This window comes from Syngnathoides biaculeatus, chromosome 7 (genome assembly GCF_019802595.1).
Source record: "Syngnathoides biaculeatus isolate LvHL_M chromosome 7, ASM1980259v1, whole genome shotgun sequence".
NCBI classification, from domain to species: Eukaryota; Metazoa; Chordata; class Actinopteri; order Syngnathiformes; family Syngnathidae; genus Syngnathoides; species Syngnathoides biaculeatus.
This window is the reverse complement of record NC_084646.1, coordinates 28695293-28719771: the sequence shown is the minus strand read 5'-3', so window position 1 is coordinate 28719771 and position 24479 is coordinate 28695293. Positions and strand designations below refer to the sequence as shown.

Genomic DNA, 24479 nt, shown 5'->3' with positions numbered 1-24479 from the left:
TTGTCAGAGAAGAGGCGGCAGGAGGGAAGATTTTTAAAAAATTATAAACAAAGAAAAAAGAACACATACTGTACATGGGAGTAAAAAAATCAAGAGGAGGAAGGAGCACAGTACAGTGTGAATTTGTTGATTCCAGCAGTGAGGTAGGAGGAGAAGATAAACAGGAGGAGGAGGAAGGGGTGCTTCCTCTTCAGTCTGGGCTGAGCTGCTGATGTGTACCAGCACCCCCTGCCCATAGCAACAGGAGACCTCGGTATAAAAACCAACAAGCTCAGGGAAGCCTCCAAAGTGTTTCTCAGCTGCAGCATGACCTGGACCAAGAGCCTGAGACAGCAGACTTAACAAAACAATGCCAAGCCTAATTGTCCCACCACCCACACAGCACTTCATTATGGACAGAGATGACAGGAAGCGAAACAAGAGCATGTGAGTGAAACCGCTATTTATGACAGGTATTCCATGCAATTAAATGATTCACTTTTCCAAGTGTGGAATTTTAGTGTCACCTTGAATACATGCAGTCCCAAGGATATCTTGCTACTTAGAAAATAAATCAAGTTAATTATGTTTTCCATTCTTTACGATGCTACATGCTTGTAATAACATGCCCCACATTCTTGGACAGATTCACTTGAAATTAGTTTTACTACAGTAAATCCAGAGATATATTGATGTTTTTCTTGTATCTGCACAGTGGAAAGAACTTTATGTGCCGGCTCCAGTGCATGTTCTCACACTCATCAAGTTTTGAGAGGTAAGGAGACTTATTGAGTGTTTTGCATAGAATTTGGTTTTAAAATAGCTCCCCTAGTGCTTTCATTTCCATCTATGGCAGTATGAAAGTCTTCAAATGGACAACAGACCATGTTTGCTTTGGCACAGTATGCTCACCAACGTCCCATCACCAACATGTCATCGGCTCTGTTTCTTGATGAGAGCCCAAATGTGTCCATGCTGTTGACATCTGATGTTGTTTTGTCATATACTGTATGTACACTACCAACATTTTTATTCTGGTTGTGTTATAGAATTTCTGCTCTTTCTCAGCAGGCTAACTTTAGAAGATACCCAACAATGGTCACAGTCTTTGGAAAGACTTCTGGAATCAAAATGTAAGTTGAGAATATTATGAAACTTTCATAACGATTTGTACAACCAACACAATGGGACGTGTCATTAAGTCTATTGTGTTTTTTGTGCCCACCTCAGATGGATTAGCTGCTTTTCGCAACTTTCTGAAATCTGAATACAGCGATGAGAATATTGAGTTTTGGCTCACCTGTGAGGACTACAAGAAGATTAAATCTTCATTCAGAATGGCGTCAAAAGCCAAGAAAATTTATGAACAATTTATCAAAGCTGAATCACCCAAAGAGGTAATTTAATTCAAGAACAACCATAACTACCATACCTAAACTCTTTATCTGTTGTTTCAGGTACATTGATTTCAAAAATTCATAATAATAATTTACAATATTCATATCTACCCATAGATACATTGAAGAAAATAAGTATTTGAACACCCTGCTATATTGTAAGTTCTCCCACTGAGAAATCATGGAGGGGTCTGAAATTGTCATCGTAGGTGCATGTCCACTGTGAGAGAGATAATCCAAAAAGAAAAATCCAGAAATTAATTATTTATTTGTGTGATGCCGCTGCAAATAAGTATTTGACCACCTATCTATCTGCTAGAATTCTGAGCCTCAAAGACCTGTTAGTCTGCCTTTAGAAGTCCACCTCCACTCCATGTATTATCCTGAATCAGATCCACCTGTGTGAGGTCGTTAGCTACATTACGACACCTGTCCACCCCATACAATCTGTAAGACTCAAGCTTGCAATATGGCCAAGACCAAAGAGCTGTCCGCAGACAAAATTGTAGAACTCAACATGGCTGTTTTAAGGGCTACAGAGAAATTGCCCAGCAGCTTGGTGAAAAAATGGTCCACTGTAGGAGCAATCATTAGAAAATGGAATAAGCTAAACATAACGGTAAATCTCAATCGGAGTGGAACCCCATGCAAGATATCACCTCGTGGGGTCTCAATGATCCTTAAAAAGGAAAGGAATCAACCAAGGACTACACTACAATACTTGGTCAATGACCTGAAAAGAGCTGGGACCACTGTTTCAAAGGTGACGCTTGGTAATACACTAAGACATTGTGGTTTCAAATCATGCAAGGAATGGAAGGTCCCCATGCTTAAACCAGCACGTATCAAGGCCTGTTTTAACTTTGCCAATGACCATTTGGATGATACAGAGGAGTCATGGGAAAAAATTTTGTGGTCAGATGAGACCAAAATGGAACTTATTCATCACAATTCCATTAATCGTGTTTGGAGGAAGACAAATGATGAGTTCCATCCCAAGAATATCCTCCCTACTGTGAAGTATATGGGTGGTAGCATCATGCTTTGGGAGTGTTTTTCTGCACATGGGACAGGACAACTGCACTGTATTAAGGAGTGGATGACCGTTGCCATGTATTGTGAAATTTTGGGGAACAACCACTTTCCCTCAGTCAGAGCATTGAAGATGGGTCGTCGCTGGGTCTTTCAACACGACAATGAACTGAAGCACACAGCCAGGGAAACCAAGGAGTGGCTCCGTAAGAAGCATATCAAGGTTCTGGCATGGCCTAGCCAGTCTCCAGACCTAAACCCAATAGAAAATCTTTGGAGGGAGCTGAAACCCTGTGTTTCTCAGAGACAGCCCAGAAACCTGTTTGATCTAGAGAAGATCTGTGTGGAGGAGTGGGCCAAAATCCCTCCTGCAGTGTGTGCAAACCTGGTGAAAAATTACACAAAACATTTGACCTCTGTAATTGCAAACAAAGGCTATTGTACCAAATATTAACATTGGTTGTCTCAGGCGTTCAAATACTTATTTTCAGCTGTATCACACAAATAAATAGTTAAAAATCATACACTGTGATTTCTGGATTTTTCTTTTTAGATTATCTCTCTCATCGTGGACATGTACCTATGATGAAAATTTCAGACCCCTCCATGATTTCTCAGTGGGAGAACTTGCAATTTAGCAGGGTATTCAAATACTTATTTTTTTCAATGTATGTACAGTGTCTTTTGAGCATTGGCCTTACAGTTCTGAGGACCAGGGTTCAAATCCCTGCCCCACCTGTGTGGAATTTGGATGTCCTCCCCGTGCTTGCCTGGGTTTTGTCTGGGCAGTACTGCTTCCTCCCACATCCCAAAAACATGCAACATTAATTGGACAGTCTAAAATTGCCCCTCGGTGTGATTGGGAGTGCGGCTGTTTGTTTCTATTTGCCCTGCGATTGGCTGGCAACCAGTTCACGGTGTACCCCGCCTCCTGCCCGTTGACAGCTGGGACAGGCTCCAGTACTCCCGTGACCCTTGTCAGGATAAATGGCTAAGAAAATGGGTGGATGGATGGATGGATGGATGGATGGATGGATGGATGGATGGATGGATGGATGGATGGATGGATGGATGGATGGATGGATGGATGGATGGACGGACGAGTGTAGATATATACATAGTGGACATACATACACTGTGTGCCAGAAAAGTTCCAGGACTGTGATCACAAAAGATATATTTTAAAACCAAATTATGAATTATCCCATTCATTCTGGGCCAGACATTCAAAAAGCATGTCAAGAAGCAACCGGTTGCATTGGCTTCGTTCACTGTGTGAAAAGAGATGACAGTTGCGGCAGGATAACTGCTTCACCATTACAACATTCTTTCTCACAATCCCATGATTGAGAGGAACATCGTCCTGCTGAAGCAACCTCCCGACTCACCCGACCTGGCTCCATACGATTTTTTTTTAAGCTGTCCCAAACTTAACGGGGTCATCAATGGGACCCTCTATGAAGAAGCGGATGACATCATCCAGTGTAAAAACTGTGCCAAACAAACATGAACGTTCATCTGAGATGACACGCTGTGGCGGCCTCTGACGAGACAAGCCGAAAGAAAGTTGTTGTTGTGTAGGCGGCATGGTGGATCAGATGGAAAGCGTTGGCCTCACAGTTCTGAGGACAAGGGTTCTTCTCCCGGCCGCGCCTGTGTTGAGTTTGCATGTTCTGCCAGTGCCTGCACGGGTTTTTTCCCCGCACCCTGGTTTCCTCCGGCGTCCCTAAAACATGCATTAATTGGACACTCTAAATTTCTCCTAGGTATGATTGTGAGTGTGACTGTTGTCTGTCTCCATGTGTCCTGTGATTGGTTGCCTGGAGAAAACCCCTGCAGGCACGGGGAGAGCATGCAAACTCCACACAGGGGTGACCGGTATTTGAAGCTGCACTGAGAGGCCTCACAGTTCTGAGGTCCCAGGTTCAAACATAGACCCGCTTGTCTGGAGTTTGCATGTTTTCCCAGTGCCTGCGTGGGTTTTTTCTGGGCACTCCGGTTTCCTCCCACATCCCCAAAACATGCAACATTAATTGGACACTCTAAATTGCCCCTAGGTGTGATTGTGTATACAGCTGTTTGTCTTAATGTGCCTTGCGATTGGCTGGCAACCAGCTCAGGGTTTACCCCACCCTCTGCCCATTGACAGCTGGGATAGGCTCCAGCACTTTCTGAGACCCTTCAGCGGGTAAGAAAATGGATGGATGGATGGATGGATGTATATATATATATATATATATATATATATATATATATATATATATTTTTTTTTTTTTTTCAATTTAGTTTTTTATTATTATGTTTTTTAATACTTTTACTCTCAATCTCTGCCATTTAGCAAATAGAAAATATTTTGACATTTCAAATTCACCTAAAAGAGGAAAAGTTCAGTCTGATTTCTGATCAGATAGTCAGGGTAAAAAATGCATGTCTTTTACACATGGCTAAAAAGTTTTGCCACTTCAGTGGTGCCAATGTTTTGGAGTTAGGATTTAACATACACCTTGTGACAGGAGTCCTTGAACTTATCTGACATATATTGTATCAACCCCAAGTCTAATTAGTTTAGACTACTGTGTAAATGTAAATATAAACAGAATACAATGAGTTGCAAATTCTTTTAAACCTATATTCAATTGAAACTAAAACTGATCATTGCCACTTCCTGGTCCTTCACACTTGCCTCTTCAACTCTTCCTTCTCTCTCATTTTCTTCATTCATCAACTACTCAAACTATTCTTTCTATCTATTTAGCACAGTACTGGCACCAGTCAACACATTTCCATCTCTATCCTTAATCACCCTTACCTGCTGCACATCCTTCCCATCTCTATCTCTTTCTGGCCAACCTGTAGAGATCCTTTTCTCTTCCTTTCGTGTCCAACCTGGTGTACATGTCTTCATATGCCTCTTGTTTAGCCTTTGCCACCTCTACCTTTGGCCTACGTCGCATCTCGATCTACTCCTTTTGCCTCTCCTCAGTCCTCTCAGTGTCCCACTTCTTCTTCGCTAATCTCTTTCCTTGCATGACTCGCTGTATTTTGGGGTTCCACCACCAAGTCTCCTTCTCTATGAGGCCCTGTAGCTCAGTGGTTAGAGCACTGGTTTGATAAACCAGGGGTTGTGGGTTCGTATCCCACTGGGGCCTCCACTCCCTGAGAAGGGTTGCGTCAGGAAGGGCATCCGGCGTAAAAATTGTGCCAAACATATGTGCGTTCATCTGAGATGACACGCTGTGGCGACCCCGAAAGGGACAAGCCGAAAGAAACTTACTTATTCAATTGAAACTGATTAATACTTTGTATTATTTTGCAAATATTCACTCATTTTGAATTTTATGCCTGCAACATATTCCAAAAAAGCTGGGTCAGGAGTATTGCTTACCACTCTGTTACAACTTTGACTTTCCTTTTAAAAACACTCAATAAGCGTTTGGTAATTCAGAACACTAATTCCTGAAGCTTTGAAGGTGGATATCACTCTCATTATTGCTTAATGTAGAAGTTCAACTGCTCAACAGTCCAGGATCACCATCCATCCATCCATTCTCAATACCGCTTATCCTCTTCAGGGTCACAGGGCACTGGAGTCTATCTCACCTGACCTCAGGCAAAATGCAAACTTTACCTGAACTGCTTGCCATTCAATCACAGGGAACGGCTAGACATACACAACTGTTCCCACTCACATTCACCACATCACTTCCTTCTCAGAAGAACTCATACACAGAGATATTTGTGATTAATGACTTTTGCTTTGCATGGTAGAGTTTTAATTTGTATTTAGAGATGTCGGGACAAATTGTGGTTTTCTGGTGTGTTCCTAAACCCACATTGCAATAGCCTCTATAAAATTATTTTTAATGCAGTGCTGCCTGAGGAATCAAAGGTCATGGCCATTCACAGGCGGTTTCTAGCCTTGCTGCTTAAATGTAGATATATATTCTCTGAATCTTTAAATTATATTATGAACCATAGATCTGAAATCTCTAAATTCGTTGCCATTGTGAATTGGAAAATGTTCATAAACTGCTCGATTATTTGCTAATGCAGTTGTTCACAAAGCAGTGGGCATTGCCCTTCCCTTTGCTGATGAACAACTCAGCCTTCAAGGGACACTCCTTTCATACACAATTATGGCAAAAATCTGTTTTCAGCTAACCTGTTGGCCCGTGGAATGTTGTAAACAGGTGTTCTTTGAGCATTCCTCATATTTCCAGATTTTCTTTCGCCAATCCCAACGGCTCCAACAAATACACAATGAGAGAATATTTGCAACAAAAAACAACTTTCAAATCCATCTGTTCAAATAGGCATATTCAATTGAATGGAGGTATACAAAATACACTGAATAGTAATTTCTGAACATCAACAAGCAAGAACAAAATCAGCACTTCAGCATCATGTCATCATATAAATGTCATCATTCTAACTATGTGTCAAACTCATGGCTGTTGCATATTGTTTGGTTTTGTAATATTGCCATTAGACCCAGTTGAATGTAACGCACCTGCTGAGGTATTACATAACCCGGTCAGGTTTAAACAGAAAAATGTGTGAAAATAACAATGGAAATCAAAGGTGGATAATTTGCATTACTAAAGTAGTCTCACAAAATATTGGTGGCTGGTAAATCTGATTCAAACGCTGTGGATTGTCCCTGAAAATCATAAACATATGGTTGAGTTACCTTTAATATGTGTGTAAAACCGGCAGCCTGGCAAACTGTTACTTCCTAAAGTAACATACCTTATCAAAATGGGACAACATTGTCATTTTCTGGCAATTTAAACTGCAATAATACCTTACTTGAAAAATGTGGCGAACCCCATATCGATGCTGTCATTAATTCAGCTGTGAAGAATTTGGGTAGTCGTTTCGCTCTAAAATCAGTAAATTCACATTCACACAATTTGGGATTGACCTGCCAAGGCGACGTCAAACCGACCTTGCTGAGATGTTTCATGAAGCTGGTAAATAGATGCTTTTCACCCAACGCTTGGCAAATGCATAGCAAGTTCCTACATGTCTTTCACATGTAATGTCAGTGCAAGGTATGTTTTCTCCTGAGATACATAGACAGATAGAGTGACTCACTCACGCCAGTACTGATGATCATACATCTGCTAATGTCCCCTTATGCCTCTCATTTGCCTCATTCCAGATCAACATTGATTATCACACTCGAGAGCAGATCAAAAGAAGCATCAAGAGTCCCACCATATACTGTTTTGATGACGCCCAGAAGATTGTTTACGGGTTGATGGAAAGAGACTCATACCCACGGTTTCTACGCTCTGACATTTACAGAACTCTCCTCGAAAATCTCTCTGCTGATGACACAAAAGGATGAAAGCAAGAACACACCAAAGGACATACAACTCATGACTGGAATGCTCGAATCAATTCAACTGGGAGGATTGATAAAGTCAAAAGGAAGACGGTCAATAATCACGCCTCAGACAAAAAAGGAGCATTGAAGTCTTCACTGGGCCCTCAATTCTGCTCTGGTCCCGTCATGGAAGGATTCCCACACTGAGCACGATGCACCCATCGAATGTGAAATAAGACAACTAAATAACCACACCGCCAGTCATAATGAAAATGTAGAATGTGATTTGCTGGCATCCGAATGAGTCGTTGATGTCTTTGGCTAAAACGCAGTGACTGACACCTGCTCTGATCAATGAGTTAAGAACAACCCACACAAACCGGACCTCAACTGCCCTTGTTTGCAGAGATGGTTACATCAGGGCTAAGGATTAAGAATGCAACATAGGAGTCAGACTCACTAAATTGTGTACTGTATGTATTGGAGAGATTTTACTTTGTGAAGTTTGAAATCCTTCTATCTACATCTAAGGTATTCCAAAGCATGGAGGTTGTGAAGGATGCTTTTGTTTGTAATACACACCCAGCATAATTCTTTGAAGACACAAATCCCCGTTTATAGACGATCACAGTGTTGTTTTGTCATTGTTTCAATTCACCATACCTTGGATATTCAATTCATATTGACAATATTGATGCTGCTGTTCGTTTGCTCCATGAGACATGTTCATTGAAATACAAGACTGTTAAATGACAGACCTATGGGTCATATCACGAGTACTCATATGTCCTAATTTTTCGGTTAGGTTTTGAAATGTCAATCAATGTCTTTGCAGTAGGTCGTTTTGCACTGAATGAAAGCATAGCTATGCAATTGTTACATTTGACTATTTATGTGACACTTTAACTTAGATTTGAGTGGAATCAGTATTAGATTTTGGACAACAGCAAGTGAGGTAACTTTCCTTTGAAAAAAAAAGTGAATTTCATATATGCTGACTACAATAGAAGTCAGATTTGCACCACAGAAAGGTCACTTCTCGTGATTATTGCACAGTGTACCCTTGCCTATTCACAGCCCCACGTATTTACAGATTTTGCTACCCATTTACAGATTTGGCTACCCATGTGTTCTTTTTTTAATTTTCAGTCGTAGACAGCGCCTGATAATGTGGTGCACCTTATTGTATATATCCACTTCTTCTTCTTCTTCTTCTTCTTTTCCTTTCGGCTTGTCCCGTTAGGGGTCGCCACAGCGTGTCATCTTTTGCCATCTTAGCCTATCTCCTGCATCTTCCTCTCTAACCCCAACTGCCCTCATGTCTTCCCTCACCACATCCATAAACCTTCTCTTTGGTCTTCCTCTCGCTCTTTTGCCTGGGAGCTCCATCCTCAGCATCCTTCTACCAATATACTCACTCTCTCGCCTCTGAACATGTCCAAACCATCGAAGTCTGCTCTCTCGAATCTTGTCTCCAAAACATCCAGCTTTGGCTGTCCCTCTAATGAGCTCATTTCTAATCCTATCCAACCTGGTCACTCCGAGCGAGAACCTCAACATCTTCATTTCTGCCACCTCCAGTTCAGATTCCTGTTGTTTCTTCAGTGCCACTGTCTCTAATCCGTACATCATGGCCGGCCTCACCACTGTTGTGTAAACTTTGCCCTTCATCCTAGCAGACACTCTTCTGTCACATAACACACCAGACACCTTTCGCCAGCTGTTCCAACCTGCTTGGACCCGTTCTTCACTTCCTGACCACACTCTCCATTGCTCTGTATTGTTGACCCCAAATATTTGAAGTCGTCGACCCTCGCTATCTCTTCTCCCTGTAGCCTCACTCTTCCCCCTCCACTTTTCTCATTCACGCACATATATTCTGTTTTACTTCGGCTAATCTTCATTCCTCTCCTTTCCAGTGCATGTCTCCATCTTTCCAATTGTTCCTCTGCATGCTCCCTGCTTTCACTGCATATGACAATATCATCTGCGAACATCATGGTCCAAGGGGATTCCAGTCTAACCTCATCTGTCAGCCTATCCATTACCACTGCAAACAGGAAGGGGCTCAGAGCTGATCCCTGATGCAGTCCCACCTCCACCTTAAATTCCTCTGTCACACCTAAGGCACACCTCACCATTGTTCTGCTGCCATCATACATGTCCTGTACTATTTTAACATACTTCTCTGCCACACCAGACTTACGCATGCAGTACCACAGTTCCTCTCTTGGTACTCTGTCATAGGCTTTCTCTAGATCCACAAAGACGCAATGTAGCTCCTTCTGACCTTCTCTGTACTTTTCCACGAGCATCCTCAAGGCAAATAATGCATCTGTGGTACTCTTTCTAGGCATGAAACCATACTGTTGCTCGCAGATACTTACTTTTGTCCTGAGTCTAGCCTCCACTACTCTTTCCCATAACTTCATTGTGTGGCTCATCAACTTTATTCCTCTATAGTTCCCACAGCTCTGAACATCCCCTTGTTCTTAAAAATGGGAACTAGAACACTTTTCCTCCATTCTTCAGGCATCTTTTCGCCCGCTAGTATTCTGTTGAATAAGTTGGTCAAAAACTCCACAGCCATCTCTCCAAATTGCTTCCATACCTCTACCGGTATGTCATCAGGATCAACTGCCTTTCCATTTTTCATCCTTTGTAGTGCCTTTCTGACTTCCCCCTTAGTAATCATTTCCACTTCCTGGTCCTTCACTCTTGCCTCTTCAACTCTTCCTTCTCTCTCATTTTCTTCGATCATCAACTTCTCAAAGTATTCTTTCCATCTATTTAGTACACTACCGGCACCAGTCAACACATTTCCATCTCTATCCTTAATCACCCTGTACTGCTGCACATCCTTCCCATCTCTATCCCTGTCTGGCCAACCTGTAGAGATCCTTTTCTCCTTCTTTCGTGTCCAACCTGGTGTTCATGTCTTCATATGCCTCTTGTTTAGCCTTTGCCACCTCTACCTTTGCCCTACGTCGCATCTCGATGTACTCCTTTCGCCTCTCCTAGTCCTCTCAGTATCCCACTTCTTCTTCGCTAATCTCTTTCCTTGTATGACTCCCTGTATTTTGGGGTTCCACCACCAAGTCTCCTTCTCCCCTTTCCTACCAGATGACACACCAAGTACTCTCCTGCCTGTCTCTCTGATCACCTTGGCTGTCGTCGTCCAGTCTTCCGGGAGCTTCGGTTGTCCATCGAGAGCCTGTCTCACCTCTTTCCGGAAGGCTGCACAACATTCTTCCTTTTTCAGCTTCCACCACATGGTTCTCTGCTCTACCTTTGTCTTCTTAATCTTCCTACCCACCACCAGAATCATCCTACATACTACCATCCTATGCTGTCGAGCTACACTCTCCCCTACCACTACTTTACAGTCAGTAACCTCCTTCAGATTACATCGTCTGCACAAAATATAATCTACCTGCGTGGTTCTACCTCCGCTCTTGTAGGTCACTATATGTTCCTCCCTCTTCTGGAAATAAGTGTTCACTACAGCCATCTCCATCCTTTTTGCAAAGTCCACCACCATCTGCCCTTCAAAGTTCCTTTCCTGGATGCCGTACTTACCCATCACTTCTTCATCACCCCTGTTTCCTTTACCAATATATCCATTACAATCTGCACCAATCACAACTCTCTCGCTGTCTGGGATGCTCAGAACTACTTCATCTAGTTCCTTCCAGAATTTCTCTTTCAACTCTAGGTCACATCCTACCTGTGGGGCATAGCCGCTAACCACATTATACATAACACCCTCAATTTCAAATTTTAGTCTCATCACTGGATCTGATACTCTTTTCACCTCCAAGACATTCTTAGCCAGCTCTTCCTTTAAAATAACCCCTACTCCATTTCTCTTCCCATCTACTCCGTGGTAGAATAATTTAAACCCTGCTCCCAAACTTCTAGCCTTACTACCTTTCCACCTGCTCTCTTGGATGCACAGAATATCAACCTTTCTCCTAATCATCATGTCAACCAACTCCTGTGCTTTTCCTGTCATAGTCCCAACATTCAAAGTCCCTACACTCAGTTGTAGGCTCTGTGCATTCCTCTTTTTCTTCTGACGCTGGATCCGGTTTCCTCCTCTTCTTTGTCTTCGACCCACAGTAGCTGAATTTCCACCGACGCCCTGCAGGTTAGCAGTGCGGGGGCGGGCGTTGTTAACCGGGCCACGACCGAGCCGGTATGGGATTCTTTAGATGAACGCTCATATTTGTTTGGCACAGTTTTTACGCCGGATGCCCTTCCTGACGCAACCCTCTGCATTTATCCGGGCTTGGGACCGGCCTACAGATTGCACTGGTTTGTGCCCCCATAGGGCTGCATTTTATTGTATATATCCACTGAGTTCCGAAATTTGTGAACATTGTTGTGTGTATTGTTCAACAATGTCAACATACTCAAAAAAGAGGCAATTGTTTTAGTGAGCATATAATCAATAATATGATTACCCTCACAATGATGCATTAGAAGGTTACATTTCACATCTGAAGGCAGATAAAGCTTACATTGCCTCTCACACTGCCTGTGTAAGCATGTCATTCCTGACCATGTTGTGTAGACACACTGTGTCACATCAAAACTGAAATTATCACACCACAACAAACAGAATAGCGTAGCGAGCAAATAAAACTAATAAAAGAAAGACTTATAATAATAAGTTATAAAATAATTCCAACAAAACATGCACTTTAAATCCTATTTACATGCTCCCAGCATGCTTTGGAGCAATTGTTCCTCACTCGTGAGCGCTATCATATGGTAGCTTGTACGCACGCTAAAATATGTGCTGGCCTGCATACAAACAGTGTAACCAATGTGTTCAAGTGTACTTCATTGGGCAAGTCACACAACAATTGTGCATCTTATGGTTGCAAAAATATGGTACATATCATACATAGGAATCTATATATATATATAGGTATTAATGCTGCATCCATTATTCGAGGATTTTCATTCATCACAGGGTGTAAGGAAGGTAACCCATGCAAATAACGGGGGAACACTTTATTAACATTGCATGTTACATGGTCAAAATGCAATTTAGATGAGAATTAAAGCAAGCTGTTAAAATTCGAAAAATTTAGCATGTAAATTCAGGATGTAAATATGAGTTAAACATTGTACAGTTTTTTTAATTCACTCAATAACATACTGTAGTGTGTTGCTGTTGGAGTGCTTTTTAAAATGTAATGATAGAAGTAGACTAAATTATTTAAAATGGCATCTTCATCGAAATGAAGCCAATCATACAAAACCTTTAGTTTGTCTTTTGTTATTTATTATTATTGTGAATGTGTGTGTGAGCTGAGATATTCCCATGGCCCATACAGGGTGGCAACACAATTCTCATGAATTAATTATAATACCAGCACTACAAAATAAATGTTAGATGTGCACATTAACTGTATCTGTTATATGTTTAAAGCAATCTTTCACTGTATAAGTAACACATTGGTATGGAACAGCTGCTATATAACTACTATTACTGTATTGTCAAGCAACAAGAACTTCACTCACCAAAAAACACTTTCCAAAAGAGCACAGTGATGCATTTAAGTTGTCATAGTTCTTTAAAGAAGGACTTTGTCAAATATAATCAGAATGGGAGCACACATTAAAAGTTAGTAGAAGAGGGTTCAGTGTTTCTTTTAATGCCAGAGTTATCCACAGATTTCACCAAGAAACATCTCTAAACTGGAAAAGTATTATTGAAACTCCTCTCTTGCTCAGACATTCCAATGAGCCCGGATGGAAAACTGACAGCTCGTCAGCGTTTGCCACGCCTGCAGTGCTTGCTGTTCTGTCCCCCCATTGCTCGTGGATACATTTTACTGAACAGAGAACGTCCACTATCTGGCATTTTGTGGCCAAATTTTGTAATAAAAAAAAATACAAACAAAACAAAAATATCATGATGTACAATGTTCAAGCCTGTGCGCTTGAGCCTAACTACACAACACTTGACGTGTTGGAGAGGGGGCGTGGAACTAACGCCGAACAATAATCCACGGAGATTTGTTTGATGCTTTTCTGAGGAGTTGGTTTCGATGTACGTAGAGAATATACAGCAGGCGTGGCCAGCAATTTTTTACCCCAAGTTGTACTTTTCAAGCAGCCAGTCTCTAAGAGCCAGCAAAGCGACTATAACAGTGAGTCGATGTTCCATGTTATTACTACTCCCGCCATGGCCCAAACAAAACAAAAATAACAATGCACAATATTCAAGCGTTTGAACCAGAATACACACAGGCAGAACTTGACGTGTTGGGAGGGCTGTGGCGCTGAAGACGAACAATAACAGTGTGTTATATGGGCCGCGGAGATTTGATGTTGTTCTGAGGAGTTGGTTTCAATGTAGTATACAGCAGGTGTGGCCAGACTTTTTTTTTTTTTTTACCCCAAGTTGTACTTTTCAAGTAGCCAGCTTCTCGCGATTGACTGGCAGCGGGGATGGCGGGAGGCAGATCAGGGGGGTTCGCACGCGCGCATCGCCATAAGTAGTAACGGAAGTGTTGTGTGCTGACACGTACATATACATCCATCCATTTTCTTAGCCGGACGATGGTCGCAGGAGTGCTGAAGCATATCCCAGCTGTCAATGGACAGGAGGCAGGTTATACACACGCAGACACGGGGAGAACATGCAAACTCCACACACGGAGGTCCGGAATAGAACAGCTGCGCCACCGTGCTGCCTTATAGAGTATGTTGTTCCTTATACAGTACCAGCACGAGAGGCTACAACTAAGTGGCTAATAACCAGTCATGATTAGATGCGTGCAAATTTCCCCGCAGATGAACGAGCCTCAACTGTGACAGGCACAGCTTTATCCTATCAGGTTGACCCGGCGGGAGGTTAAGGAAGGAGAAATTTGGGTGCGTTTTCTCAGTTTTGTTGCACAACACTTCGGTATCTTGGCTTAGCTAAAATGAATGGTCTCTAATGCTAAGCGCCGGCGACATCAGGGGCGGGGTCAAGGATGTTTCTTCCGTGTTTGGGTGTGAAAGCCGATACATATCCAGATTTTGCATGGGTTTCAAAAATGTTCTTTATTTTCAATTTTTTTTCAGTTAATGTCCAAAATATATGTAATAATATTACTTCACATTGGAGGGTTTATTGTACATATGATTTTTTAACAATTTTGCTACTGTGCTAAGACAAACGTTTTATGAAATACAGTCAACTGTCTTGTGATTTTATTTTATTCTGTGACCACACTTTTACCCCAAAACTCATTTCCCTATTAAAAGTAATCGGGTGGCATGTTGGGAAATGGTAAGCACATCTGCTTCACAGTTCTGAGGACCAGGGCTGAAATCTGGCCATGCTTGTGTGGGTGTTTTCTGGCCACCAGCCTCTCTCTCTCTCTCTCTCTCTCTCTCTCTCTCTCTCTCTCTCACACACTCTCTTTTGCCAGATCATTGTACTTTATAATCACATTCCTGCATTTCCTTGTTTCATGTCACTGACATTTTGGATGATTGACCCTGTTTCATGTTTGACCTTGCCTCTGAGCCAGCCGATTCTGTTACTGTTGTTTTTCTGGACTACCTTCTTGTGCTCCGACCCTTGACTGAATAAATCTCCTGCTCGAGTGGTCTCCAGAGTTGTGCATCTTGGGTTCATCCTCAAGTTCTGCTTATGACAGAACGATTTGGCAACAACATGGAACCAGCCAAATCTGATCCTGTGTGCAAGGCTCTACGGACTCAAGGTCTTTGTCTTTCCCAACATCAGTAACATTTCATTACATTTGGCCACGAGTTGGAGCAGCAAGACATCACGTTGAACTAGGTAGTAAGGTAATTTCTTGCTTACATTTTCCCCCTGCAGGGACGTCACCAGCTTGGCACCGGGAGCAGCCACAGAATCCTCATGTCCCGGCCAGCCAGTCACTTTGCCTGTTCCTGCTGCACACGCAGTTGTCTGGTCGCCATTCTCATGTCCCAAGCGATTTTCAGGGGACTCCGGCAATATCAAGCCCTTCATAACGCAGTGCATGCTTCATTTTGAGCTACAGGCTGTTGCCTTCCCCTCAGATACCGCAAAGATTGCTTTTGTCATTCCCCACCAGAAAGGATGCACGGAAATATAAGCAACGGCGGAGTGTGGCCGTAACGTGAACACATGCTGGCTGTGGATGTCTTTCGTGAAATAAATGGAACAGTTGTTTCAATACGCAACTCCAGAATATGTGGCGGCGAATTCATTAATCACGCTGCGGCAAGGCAAGCGCAGGGTTCCGTATCCTAGCAGCTGAAAGTTAGTCAAATGACAGGGTACTACTAGATGCCTTCTTGCAAGATCTGTCTCCACCGCAAAAGATCAGCTAATCCCGCTGGACTTGGCGACAGACAAAGACTCCCTCATAACTCTCACTCTGATGATTGACAAAAGGCTAATGGTGGAGGACAACGCCAGGTGGGCGAATACCACTTCACGCACTAGGGATGCCAGACGCCTCTGGGCGCAACTCCTGATGCAGAGGAGCCCATGTAGTTGGCCACTCCTGCCTTTCTTCTGAGGGACGTCTACACTGAAGAGAGAGGGTCTCTGCTTCTACTGCAGGCAATCAGGGGGCACTGTGGTCCACTACCAGGCCAAACGAGCCAGTCCCTCCTTCTGGACCCTGCCAATGGAGAGTCTCAAGCTCATTAAAGACAGGTAAGTCCAGGCACCACATCAAGGCCCCCTTTGTTCAGGGGGGCAGCAACTCTAGATGACGATTCAGGTTTCGATCCCAATCTTTTAAACTCACTCCTCATGAGGAGCATGGGTCTTGGGACTTTCGAGATACAGTGCTCCCACAATACCCCGGGTAGATGGCCAAGTGGGTTTCGACAAACGGATTGGTGGACTCTGACCTACCGGGGCTCGGGAGCTGGAAATGCGGGGAGGTGAAGCAAACTGACAGGGATTAAAGATCGGGCAAAGAGATTCATAGTCGAAATAATCCGAGTCATAGTCAGGCAGCCGGTCATACAAATAAAGATCCTCCTCCTAGTCCGAAAAATCAGCGTCCAAAAGAATCTGACATGCTGGATGGGTCGTGGTCGGGACATATTCATAGCTCGCCGGCGGAGCGTGTGACACGGGAGCGGAGGACGTCATGGAGCCTACCCGGATCGGACAGGCTTGGTCTTCCAGCAGTCGGTCTACCTTGCGTCGGTCCCGGCGACACCGGGTCTTTCCTGCTGGGTCCTGTTTTGGCCAGATCGTTCTGTCACGACCCATCGAGACGGAGTTAGGACCCAAATGCAGGAGTCGGAAGACGCAGAGGTAAATTGGGGAAAACGTTTATTATTCCAAGGTCGGCATGCAGTCAGGTACAGCAGCGGTAGTCAGAACATCGGGCGTAGAGAGCAGGTCAGCAGACAGGCAGGAGTCGGTATACGGGAGATCGATCAGAGCCGGCAGAAGTATCAAAGGCGTCAGGCTTTCGGAGTCAGTCGGAGAACAGGCGGAGGTCGGTACACACGGGTTGACGATCAGAGATACGGGAGTTCAGGAACGGGGCATGAGTTTCAACGATCTGGCGGCGGACCAGTCCCCATGATCCTATCTTCACTGGGGCCAATCAGCCAGCATGAGGCACAGGTGTGCGCCAATCAGCGCGAACGCGCGGGCACCCCGCACAGCTAGAGCTGGACCAGCAGGACCATGACAGAAACGACATTTAAAGTGGGGGTGACATCCCTATAAACATTCTAAAATAGATATTGTAATGAAAAATACATATAACAGTATTCATTTCAATGTCTATACGGAAAAAAAGTGAGCGGAGAGCGCGTCATCCATGCACAAAGTTGCGCAATTGAGTGTTCCTCGACATCCAAGTGGTCGTCACATTAGTCGTGTCATCTGTCCTTGACGTCATTGTCACTTTCGCCGTTGAAAACGCACAGTGCCTGCTACTATGGAAGTGGAACAACAGAGATATTGGGATTTTTCCAACGCCCCTTCTGACACGGAAGCTCTTTTCGAAAAGGACAACACCACACAACCGAGTGAAGTTACCGGGGCAATATTACACTATTGTTTCGAGCCCTCAGGGCAATATTACACTATTGTTTCGAGCCATATTCAGATGATATGCCATCACGGGCAAACCACATCCCATCCAATCCACTTCCGTGGCAGAGATGAGCCATTGCGGCTCATCGCAGCCGGCCGGTGTGGCTTATGACGGAGCTGAGCGGTGCTGCTTTGTGTTCACAGTTGAGCCGGAACGCTTCATGCTCGCACGTGACCGAGTAACGCATTCTCGGCTGGGTTCTTTAGAGCCGCCCCCGTCGCAAAGCCCGACGCGCAGAAGATGTGACCGCCAAACGCGCCGGTGTGGCTGAGTTTTGGCCCACCGTGCTATTTAAGGAGGGGGTGGAGCCGAGCTATGTTGCACGCTGAGTGAGACATTGTTGGCTGGGTGATGCGCACATCGACACATTTCATACGCGGATCTTTTGCTACGTTGTGAGAGAGACCGATTATGTGGTCCGCCCCAAACATTTTTTTTTTAGTAGCTGTATACACACCTACCTGTTATTTGGAACCCACGAAGCTCTCGTCCTCTGCACCCGTGCAATCCATTTTTCACAACGAACAGGGTCTCTTTCAAACTCATGAAGGGTAATTCCATTCTCCCGAGTGTTCAAGCAATGTCCAGCAATGCAATGAGCCGGGATTTTGGCTAACACGAAGGAACAACGAGCTACCTTCGCGGAGGTAAAACTAATGGAAACAAACGAGTCCACGAGGGGGCGCCGCTGTCCTTTACGTCACTTCCTGCTTCTTCTCGACAACAAATTCTTGAGAGAATTTTCATGGCAGGAGTTACAGTTAAGATGTGATTTAATGTCAACCTGATGAGATTTCAAGTTAAAATTAATGAGAGGATCCCGGTTAACATATAACGTCAACAACTGACGACCAGTGGTCATGCGAGACTCTGTGGATGCCAGGATACCCTCATCAGTTGATTTTTATACTGTACATTAACTCTAAGTGAACCAGGATCCTCATGTCATTTGGGGACTTTAAATCCCATCTTGATAAATTTGTAAATCATGCTCACGACTTTTTTTTCCCCCCATCTCGTGAGATGAGTGTAATATGCTCTTATAGGTTCTGAATTACCCATATTTGTAAATGTGACTGTGAATGGTTGCTTGCCTGTGTGCCCCCTGGCAACCAGTGCAGTTGTACACACACACAACCTCGCTGGAATTCTGCTGGAACAGGCTATATGTAGTTCACCCATGACTCTAAATAAACATTGAATGGAGAGTCATATTAATGCAGGATACGCACATAGCAAAGCAAAAAAGAAAATTTATTTGTATAGCGTAATTCATACACAAGGTAAATCAATGTACTTTACATAAATGAAAGCATTGAAATACATAAATAAAACATTTTAAAAAACAGCCCACAAAATGGATGAGCTACAGAGTACAGTGAAGAAAATGAGTATTTGGCGGGACACGAGCGTCATTCCCGTACGAAGAACCATCCGCGCCTGGCGGCCCAGAGCTCCCGGGGGGCCTTTGTTTACGCACTTATGTCGCGAGTAGCCCTCCGAGTAGTCACATTCCGCGTCATTCTGCCAGAAGAACCTTCTGAATATTCAACATTAATTACAGCCACAGGTTCAAATCTGTATGGAAGTATTCCTCCGTCTTCCTGATCAACCGATACTGCTATTTCTTCATCAGATGAGGATAAATCTGAGAAATCAGCGCTGGGCATAATGGTGTCCCATGTAATCCAGGGTTTGGAACGGCACGGTACACGTCACATACGCCCACGTAGATCACGTAACTCGTGAAAATGGCACCGCCCCTGAAAATTCGTAATTGTCAATAAAAATCTTCTCAAAACACTATTAAATGAGAAAGGATTTAACATGACATTGTCAAAATAGGTTACATATTACATGACCTATTGGATACACTGTTCATGCAAAGCACTGGATTTCCCCTTTAAGACGGGCCTTGACGTGCTAGTTTAAGCAGGGGAACCTTTCACCAAGCTGCTTGGCAATTTTCCAGCCGTGTGGATTTGTACAATTTTGTCTCTGGTGTCTTTGGACAGCTCTTTGGTCTTGGCCATGTTAAAAGTTTAAGTCTTACTGATTGTATGGGGTGGACAGGTGTGTTTATGCAGCGAATGACCTCACACAGGTGAATCTGATTCAGGATAATACATGGAGTGGAGGTGGACTTTTAAAGGCGGACTAACAGGTCTTTGAGGCTCAAAATTCTAGCTGATAGACAGGTGTTCAAATACTTATTTGTAGCTGTATGACAAATAAATCATTTGAGAATCATAGATAGAGATCTCTGGATTTTTCTTTTTAGATTATCTCTCACAGTGCACTGCACATGCACCCACGATGAAAATTTCAGACCCCTCCATGATTACTAAGTGGGAGAACTTGCCATATAGCAGGGTGTTCAAATACTTATTTTCTTCACAGTAGCTATTTTCATAACTCCAGCAATTCATTTCAGTGCATCACTTTTGGGTGTTAAGGCATTCCCAGGGCTTAACCCAGACAAAGTAGCCTTGAGGGTATATCTTGATTGCACCATATGTTATATACTACTACATGATTACTAAACGACTTCAACACGGCTTTGAGGAAATTCTGGTCCACCATCCGGCGTCTCAGGAGGGTGAAGCAGTGCACTGTTAACATTGTGTATAGTGGGGATTGGGCACTGCTGTGGCTCTGTCTTTTTGTCTTCTCCTTCCTTGTTACCTGTGCCCCCCATGTGTCATGATCATCCTCCTTGCCCGTCGTGTTCACCCCCATATATTTCATTAGACTGATTTTTCTGAATTTGAGAAGGACCTTGAGTCATATGACCGCCTGCCAGATTTCGACTCAGATATAGATTTTGTTTTTTCCCTGCCTATTTTTAGTCCAAGTCAATTTGTGTCACCTCGTCCTGTCTTTAGCCCTCGTTTGCCTAAGCCCAAGTCATCCGATCATTTCTGAGGCCATTTATCCGGGACCCCCATGTGGTGGCAAGTGGAGGCGTCCAAGTATAGCTCAGTTTTATACCCCCTGCTTCACTTCGCCCAAGCCATGCCAAACAAAACCGCCAGTGAGTCAATTCGTTGTCCACCACCCATGTTTACAAGTTCACCTTCTCGAGTCCCTATGCACTTTGCAGCAAACTGAGTACGCACATGAGGACCTGAAGTCGCCTCTTGCTCAGTCTCAGTGGTGAACTGAGCAGCAGCAGCCTCTCGCTCATGTCTCAGCGTTGAACTGAGCAGCAGGCACTTCTCGCTCATGTCTCAGCGGTGAGCTGAGCAGCAGCTGGGTCTCGCCCATACCTCGGTGATGCCTGACCAGTAGCCGCCTCTCACCCATCCCTTGGCGGTGCCTGACCCCAAGATGCCTCTCCATGTTTCGGCGGAGCCTGATCCCAAGGCCCCTTTTGCTCCTGCCTCAGTGGTGCTCGACTCCAAGCCACCTTCCACTGTTTTTGAACTTCTGGACGGTGCCAAGATATTTACCAAGCTGGACATGAGGAGTGCTTACCACCTTGTCCAAATTCGGGAGGGGGACGAGTGGAAAAGTGTTTTCAATACACCTACCAGACATTACAAGTACTTGGTGATGCCTTTCGGCCTCACGAACACTCCAGCTGTATTACAAAGTTTTGTCAAGGACGTCTTGTGTGATCTGCTCTACATCTGTGTTTTCATTTATCTTGCTGATATCTTGACTTTTTCCCACAGCACCCTGCTGGAAAGTTGCAACCTCTCCATTTCTCGCCGGCCTTGGTCCCATATAGCGCTGGACTTCGTAACGGGGTTTTGGCATCACAGGGCAACATCATAATTCCCTCTGTGATTGATTGATTGATTGATTGATTGATTGATTGGTGCTCCCCCTGTCCACAGAGAGCTGTCTCACCTCTTTCCAAAAGGCCACACAACATTGTTCCTTTCTCAGCTTCTACCACGTTTCTCTGTTCTACCTTTGTCTTCTTAATCTTCTTCCCCGCCTCTAGAGTCATCCTACACACCACAATCCTATGGTGCTGAGCTACACTCTCCTACACTCTACAGGAAATGTTTGACCTCTGTAATTGCAAACAAAGGCTATTGTACCAAATATTAACATTGGTTTTCTCAGGCGTCAAATACTTATTTGCAGCTGTTTCACACAAATAAATCATTAAAAAAAATCATACATTGTGATTTCTGGATTTTTCTTTTAAGATTATCTCTCTCACAGTGGACGTGCACCTACGATGAAAATTCCAGACCCCTCCATGATTTCTACGTGGGAGAACTTGCAAGAAAGCAGGGTGTTCAAATACTTGTTTTCTTCAATCTAAATATCATTTAATTTTGAAACTGAGAGAAGATGTAAAATCAAGCAGTAATTTAGCAAGGCAAATACAACTGCAAACAGCATTGACTGTTTAGGAAAACAAACAAAAACAGTACATGCTTATCCATTTAGAACACAGTGTATTAAGGACACACAGAAAGTAATTACACTGAGAGCAGCACATAATTTGGCGTACAAATCATGCAGGTGTGGTAAGTTGTGTGAGGTGGTTTGGTGGCACCTGACTAATAATTAATTAATACAATGCATATTTGCAATGTCAACGGATTGTTATATTCCAAAACACACTCCTCTCCATGAGTATGAAACAGTGAGGCCAATGTCATGTTCTATGTTTTGTTTGGGTTAGTTTTGTTTCTGTTTTCCTGTGTTCTGTTTTCCATGTCTCGCATGCTCATTTCATGTGTCCACCTGTTCGCATTCACCCTCTACCTTGGATTAACCAATCAGCTCCCTCCAGCCATTCGTGTCTTGTTCAGCTGCTCATTGTCTCGTCAGTCTGTGGATTTAATTCTCTGGTTTCGTTCTGTTCAACTTGGTCCATTGTTGGTCCCTGTAGTGTCAAAGTATTAGTTTTTTTCTTTCTTTTTTTTTTTTTTACTTAGTTTTTTGACTTTGTGTAGTTTGACTTTTTTTTTTAAATAAATACAATTTTATTGAGATTCCTGGACTCCTGCTTTGCCTCCCCCCTTCCCTGTACTTGGGCCCTCCACATTTTTGTCTTGCATTCCTTGTCTACAAAACCCAAACTGTGACAGGCAGTCCCCTGACTTTTTTCTATGGACTAAATATTTGGATTTTACATCATTGATAAATATGAGACAGGGGGTAAACACAATTTATTTGCAACACAATAATTTTTATCAGTGTGTTTTGTTGCAAAGGTGTGTCCAATTACCTTGAATATTTAAACAATAAACACAATTGAATGAGGCCACTGGTGTACGAAGTAACTGACGTTGGAGAAGTAACTTAAGGAAAATAGCAATTAATGACTGCTAACATTAGTTTCAAAGAAATACCTCACCAACAATCTCAAGAGGACAGAATTAAAGCTACCACACAGATTTTTGTTTTTTTATTTCGAGATGTCATGACCAAAAGTGGGCGACACGGTGGGTAAGGTTGTAGAGTGTTGGCCTCACAGTTCATAAACATGCAACAAAAACATGCAACATTAATTGGACACTCTAAATTGCCCCTAGATGTGATTGTGAGTGCGGCTGTTTGTGTTTCTGCGTGTGTCAACAAAAACAATATGAGACAGCTTTGAATGCTCAGTAGTGCTTGTATTTGATCACGGCTCTCAACATAACATTCCTGTGCTTCCGCATACGCTACTGAAACAAACAATTGAGCAGGGGTGAACAATACCATTCCTAACATCTCCCCTTTTATAGATGAAAACATAAACATTGCTGAAGCCCTTATTGCAAAGTGCAGATTCAGGGGTTGTCAACTATTAGTGCAAAATTTAAAAAAAATGTCCAGTACACAGTTTAGGTAGGTCTCTGGCAGACTTGTCATACCAGAGCTTGGCTGATTGGTGTTTACCTCTTAGCCTGTCTTGGACCCCAGTGATCACTCTCAGCTCCAGGAATGTGTCAGCATGTCCTCAGCCTTCGAGACCTCAGCCTCTGTGCAGGGCTACTGTGCATCCCTTCTGTGGGTGTGTTCCGCCACTGAAATATGGCCAGTCATGGGTCGTCACCCGCACTGGCTGCCTTCTTGCAGATGTTTTTCCACTATTTTCACAGCAGACTCAGCCTTGCCATTTGACTTTGGATGTCTAGGGGAGGACTTCACATGGTCGAAGTCCCACTCCCTTGCGAATCGCATAAACGTCTCAGTGTCGAACTGACCACCACAGTCTGTTATTACTCGATTTGATTGTCCACGGCGGGCGAACTGCGCCTTGCACCTCAGAACTGTAGTCGCCGCTGAGAGGTCTGGAAGCAGCTCAATCTCCCAGAAGTCTGAGTAATGATCAGCAATGATGAGGAAATCTTTGCCTGCTTGCTTAAACAGATCCATGGTGAGAATTTGCCATGGTCGGACAGGAAGTTCATGTGACATCATTGTTTCTCGCTGCTGGTTGTGTGCATATTCATTGCACGCTGAATACTGGCTCACATAATTTATCTCGCTATTCGTGTTGGGCCATTATAGTGTGTCCCTTGCCAGTTTGTAGCAGGCATCGCCCCGACATGGCTGACGTGTATATGCTTTAACATTTCTGCACGTGATTTTGGCACTATGACCTTATGGCTTTTAAACAAAACTCCATCCTGCACACTGATCTCATCCCTAATTGACCAGTGTTCTCTGACCACCAGGGGTGTG

At 43.6% G+C, this 24479-nt stretch overlaps 1 protein-coding gene across 1 annotated transcript; it reads left to right on the top strand.

Annotated features, from left to right (window-relative positions):
* Positions 1–214: 214 nt before the first annotated feature.
* On the top strand, positions 215–9168 carry LOC133503402 (regulator of G-protein signaling 21-like). Its single transcript, XM_061825007.1, has 5 exons — positions 215–426; positions 695–754; positions 1048–1112; positions 1210–1376; positions 7573–9168. Exons 1-5 carry the CDS (start codon positions 350–352, stop codon positions 7759–7761), a joined length of 558 nt encoding a protein of 185 aa, XP_061680991.1. The 5' UTR covers positions 215–349; the 3' UTR covers positions 7762–9168.
* Positions 9169–24479: the final 15311 nt, after the last annotated feature.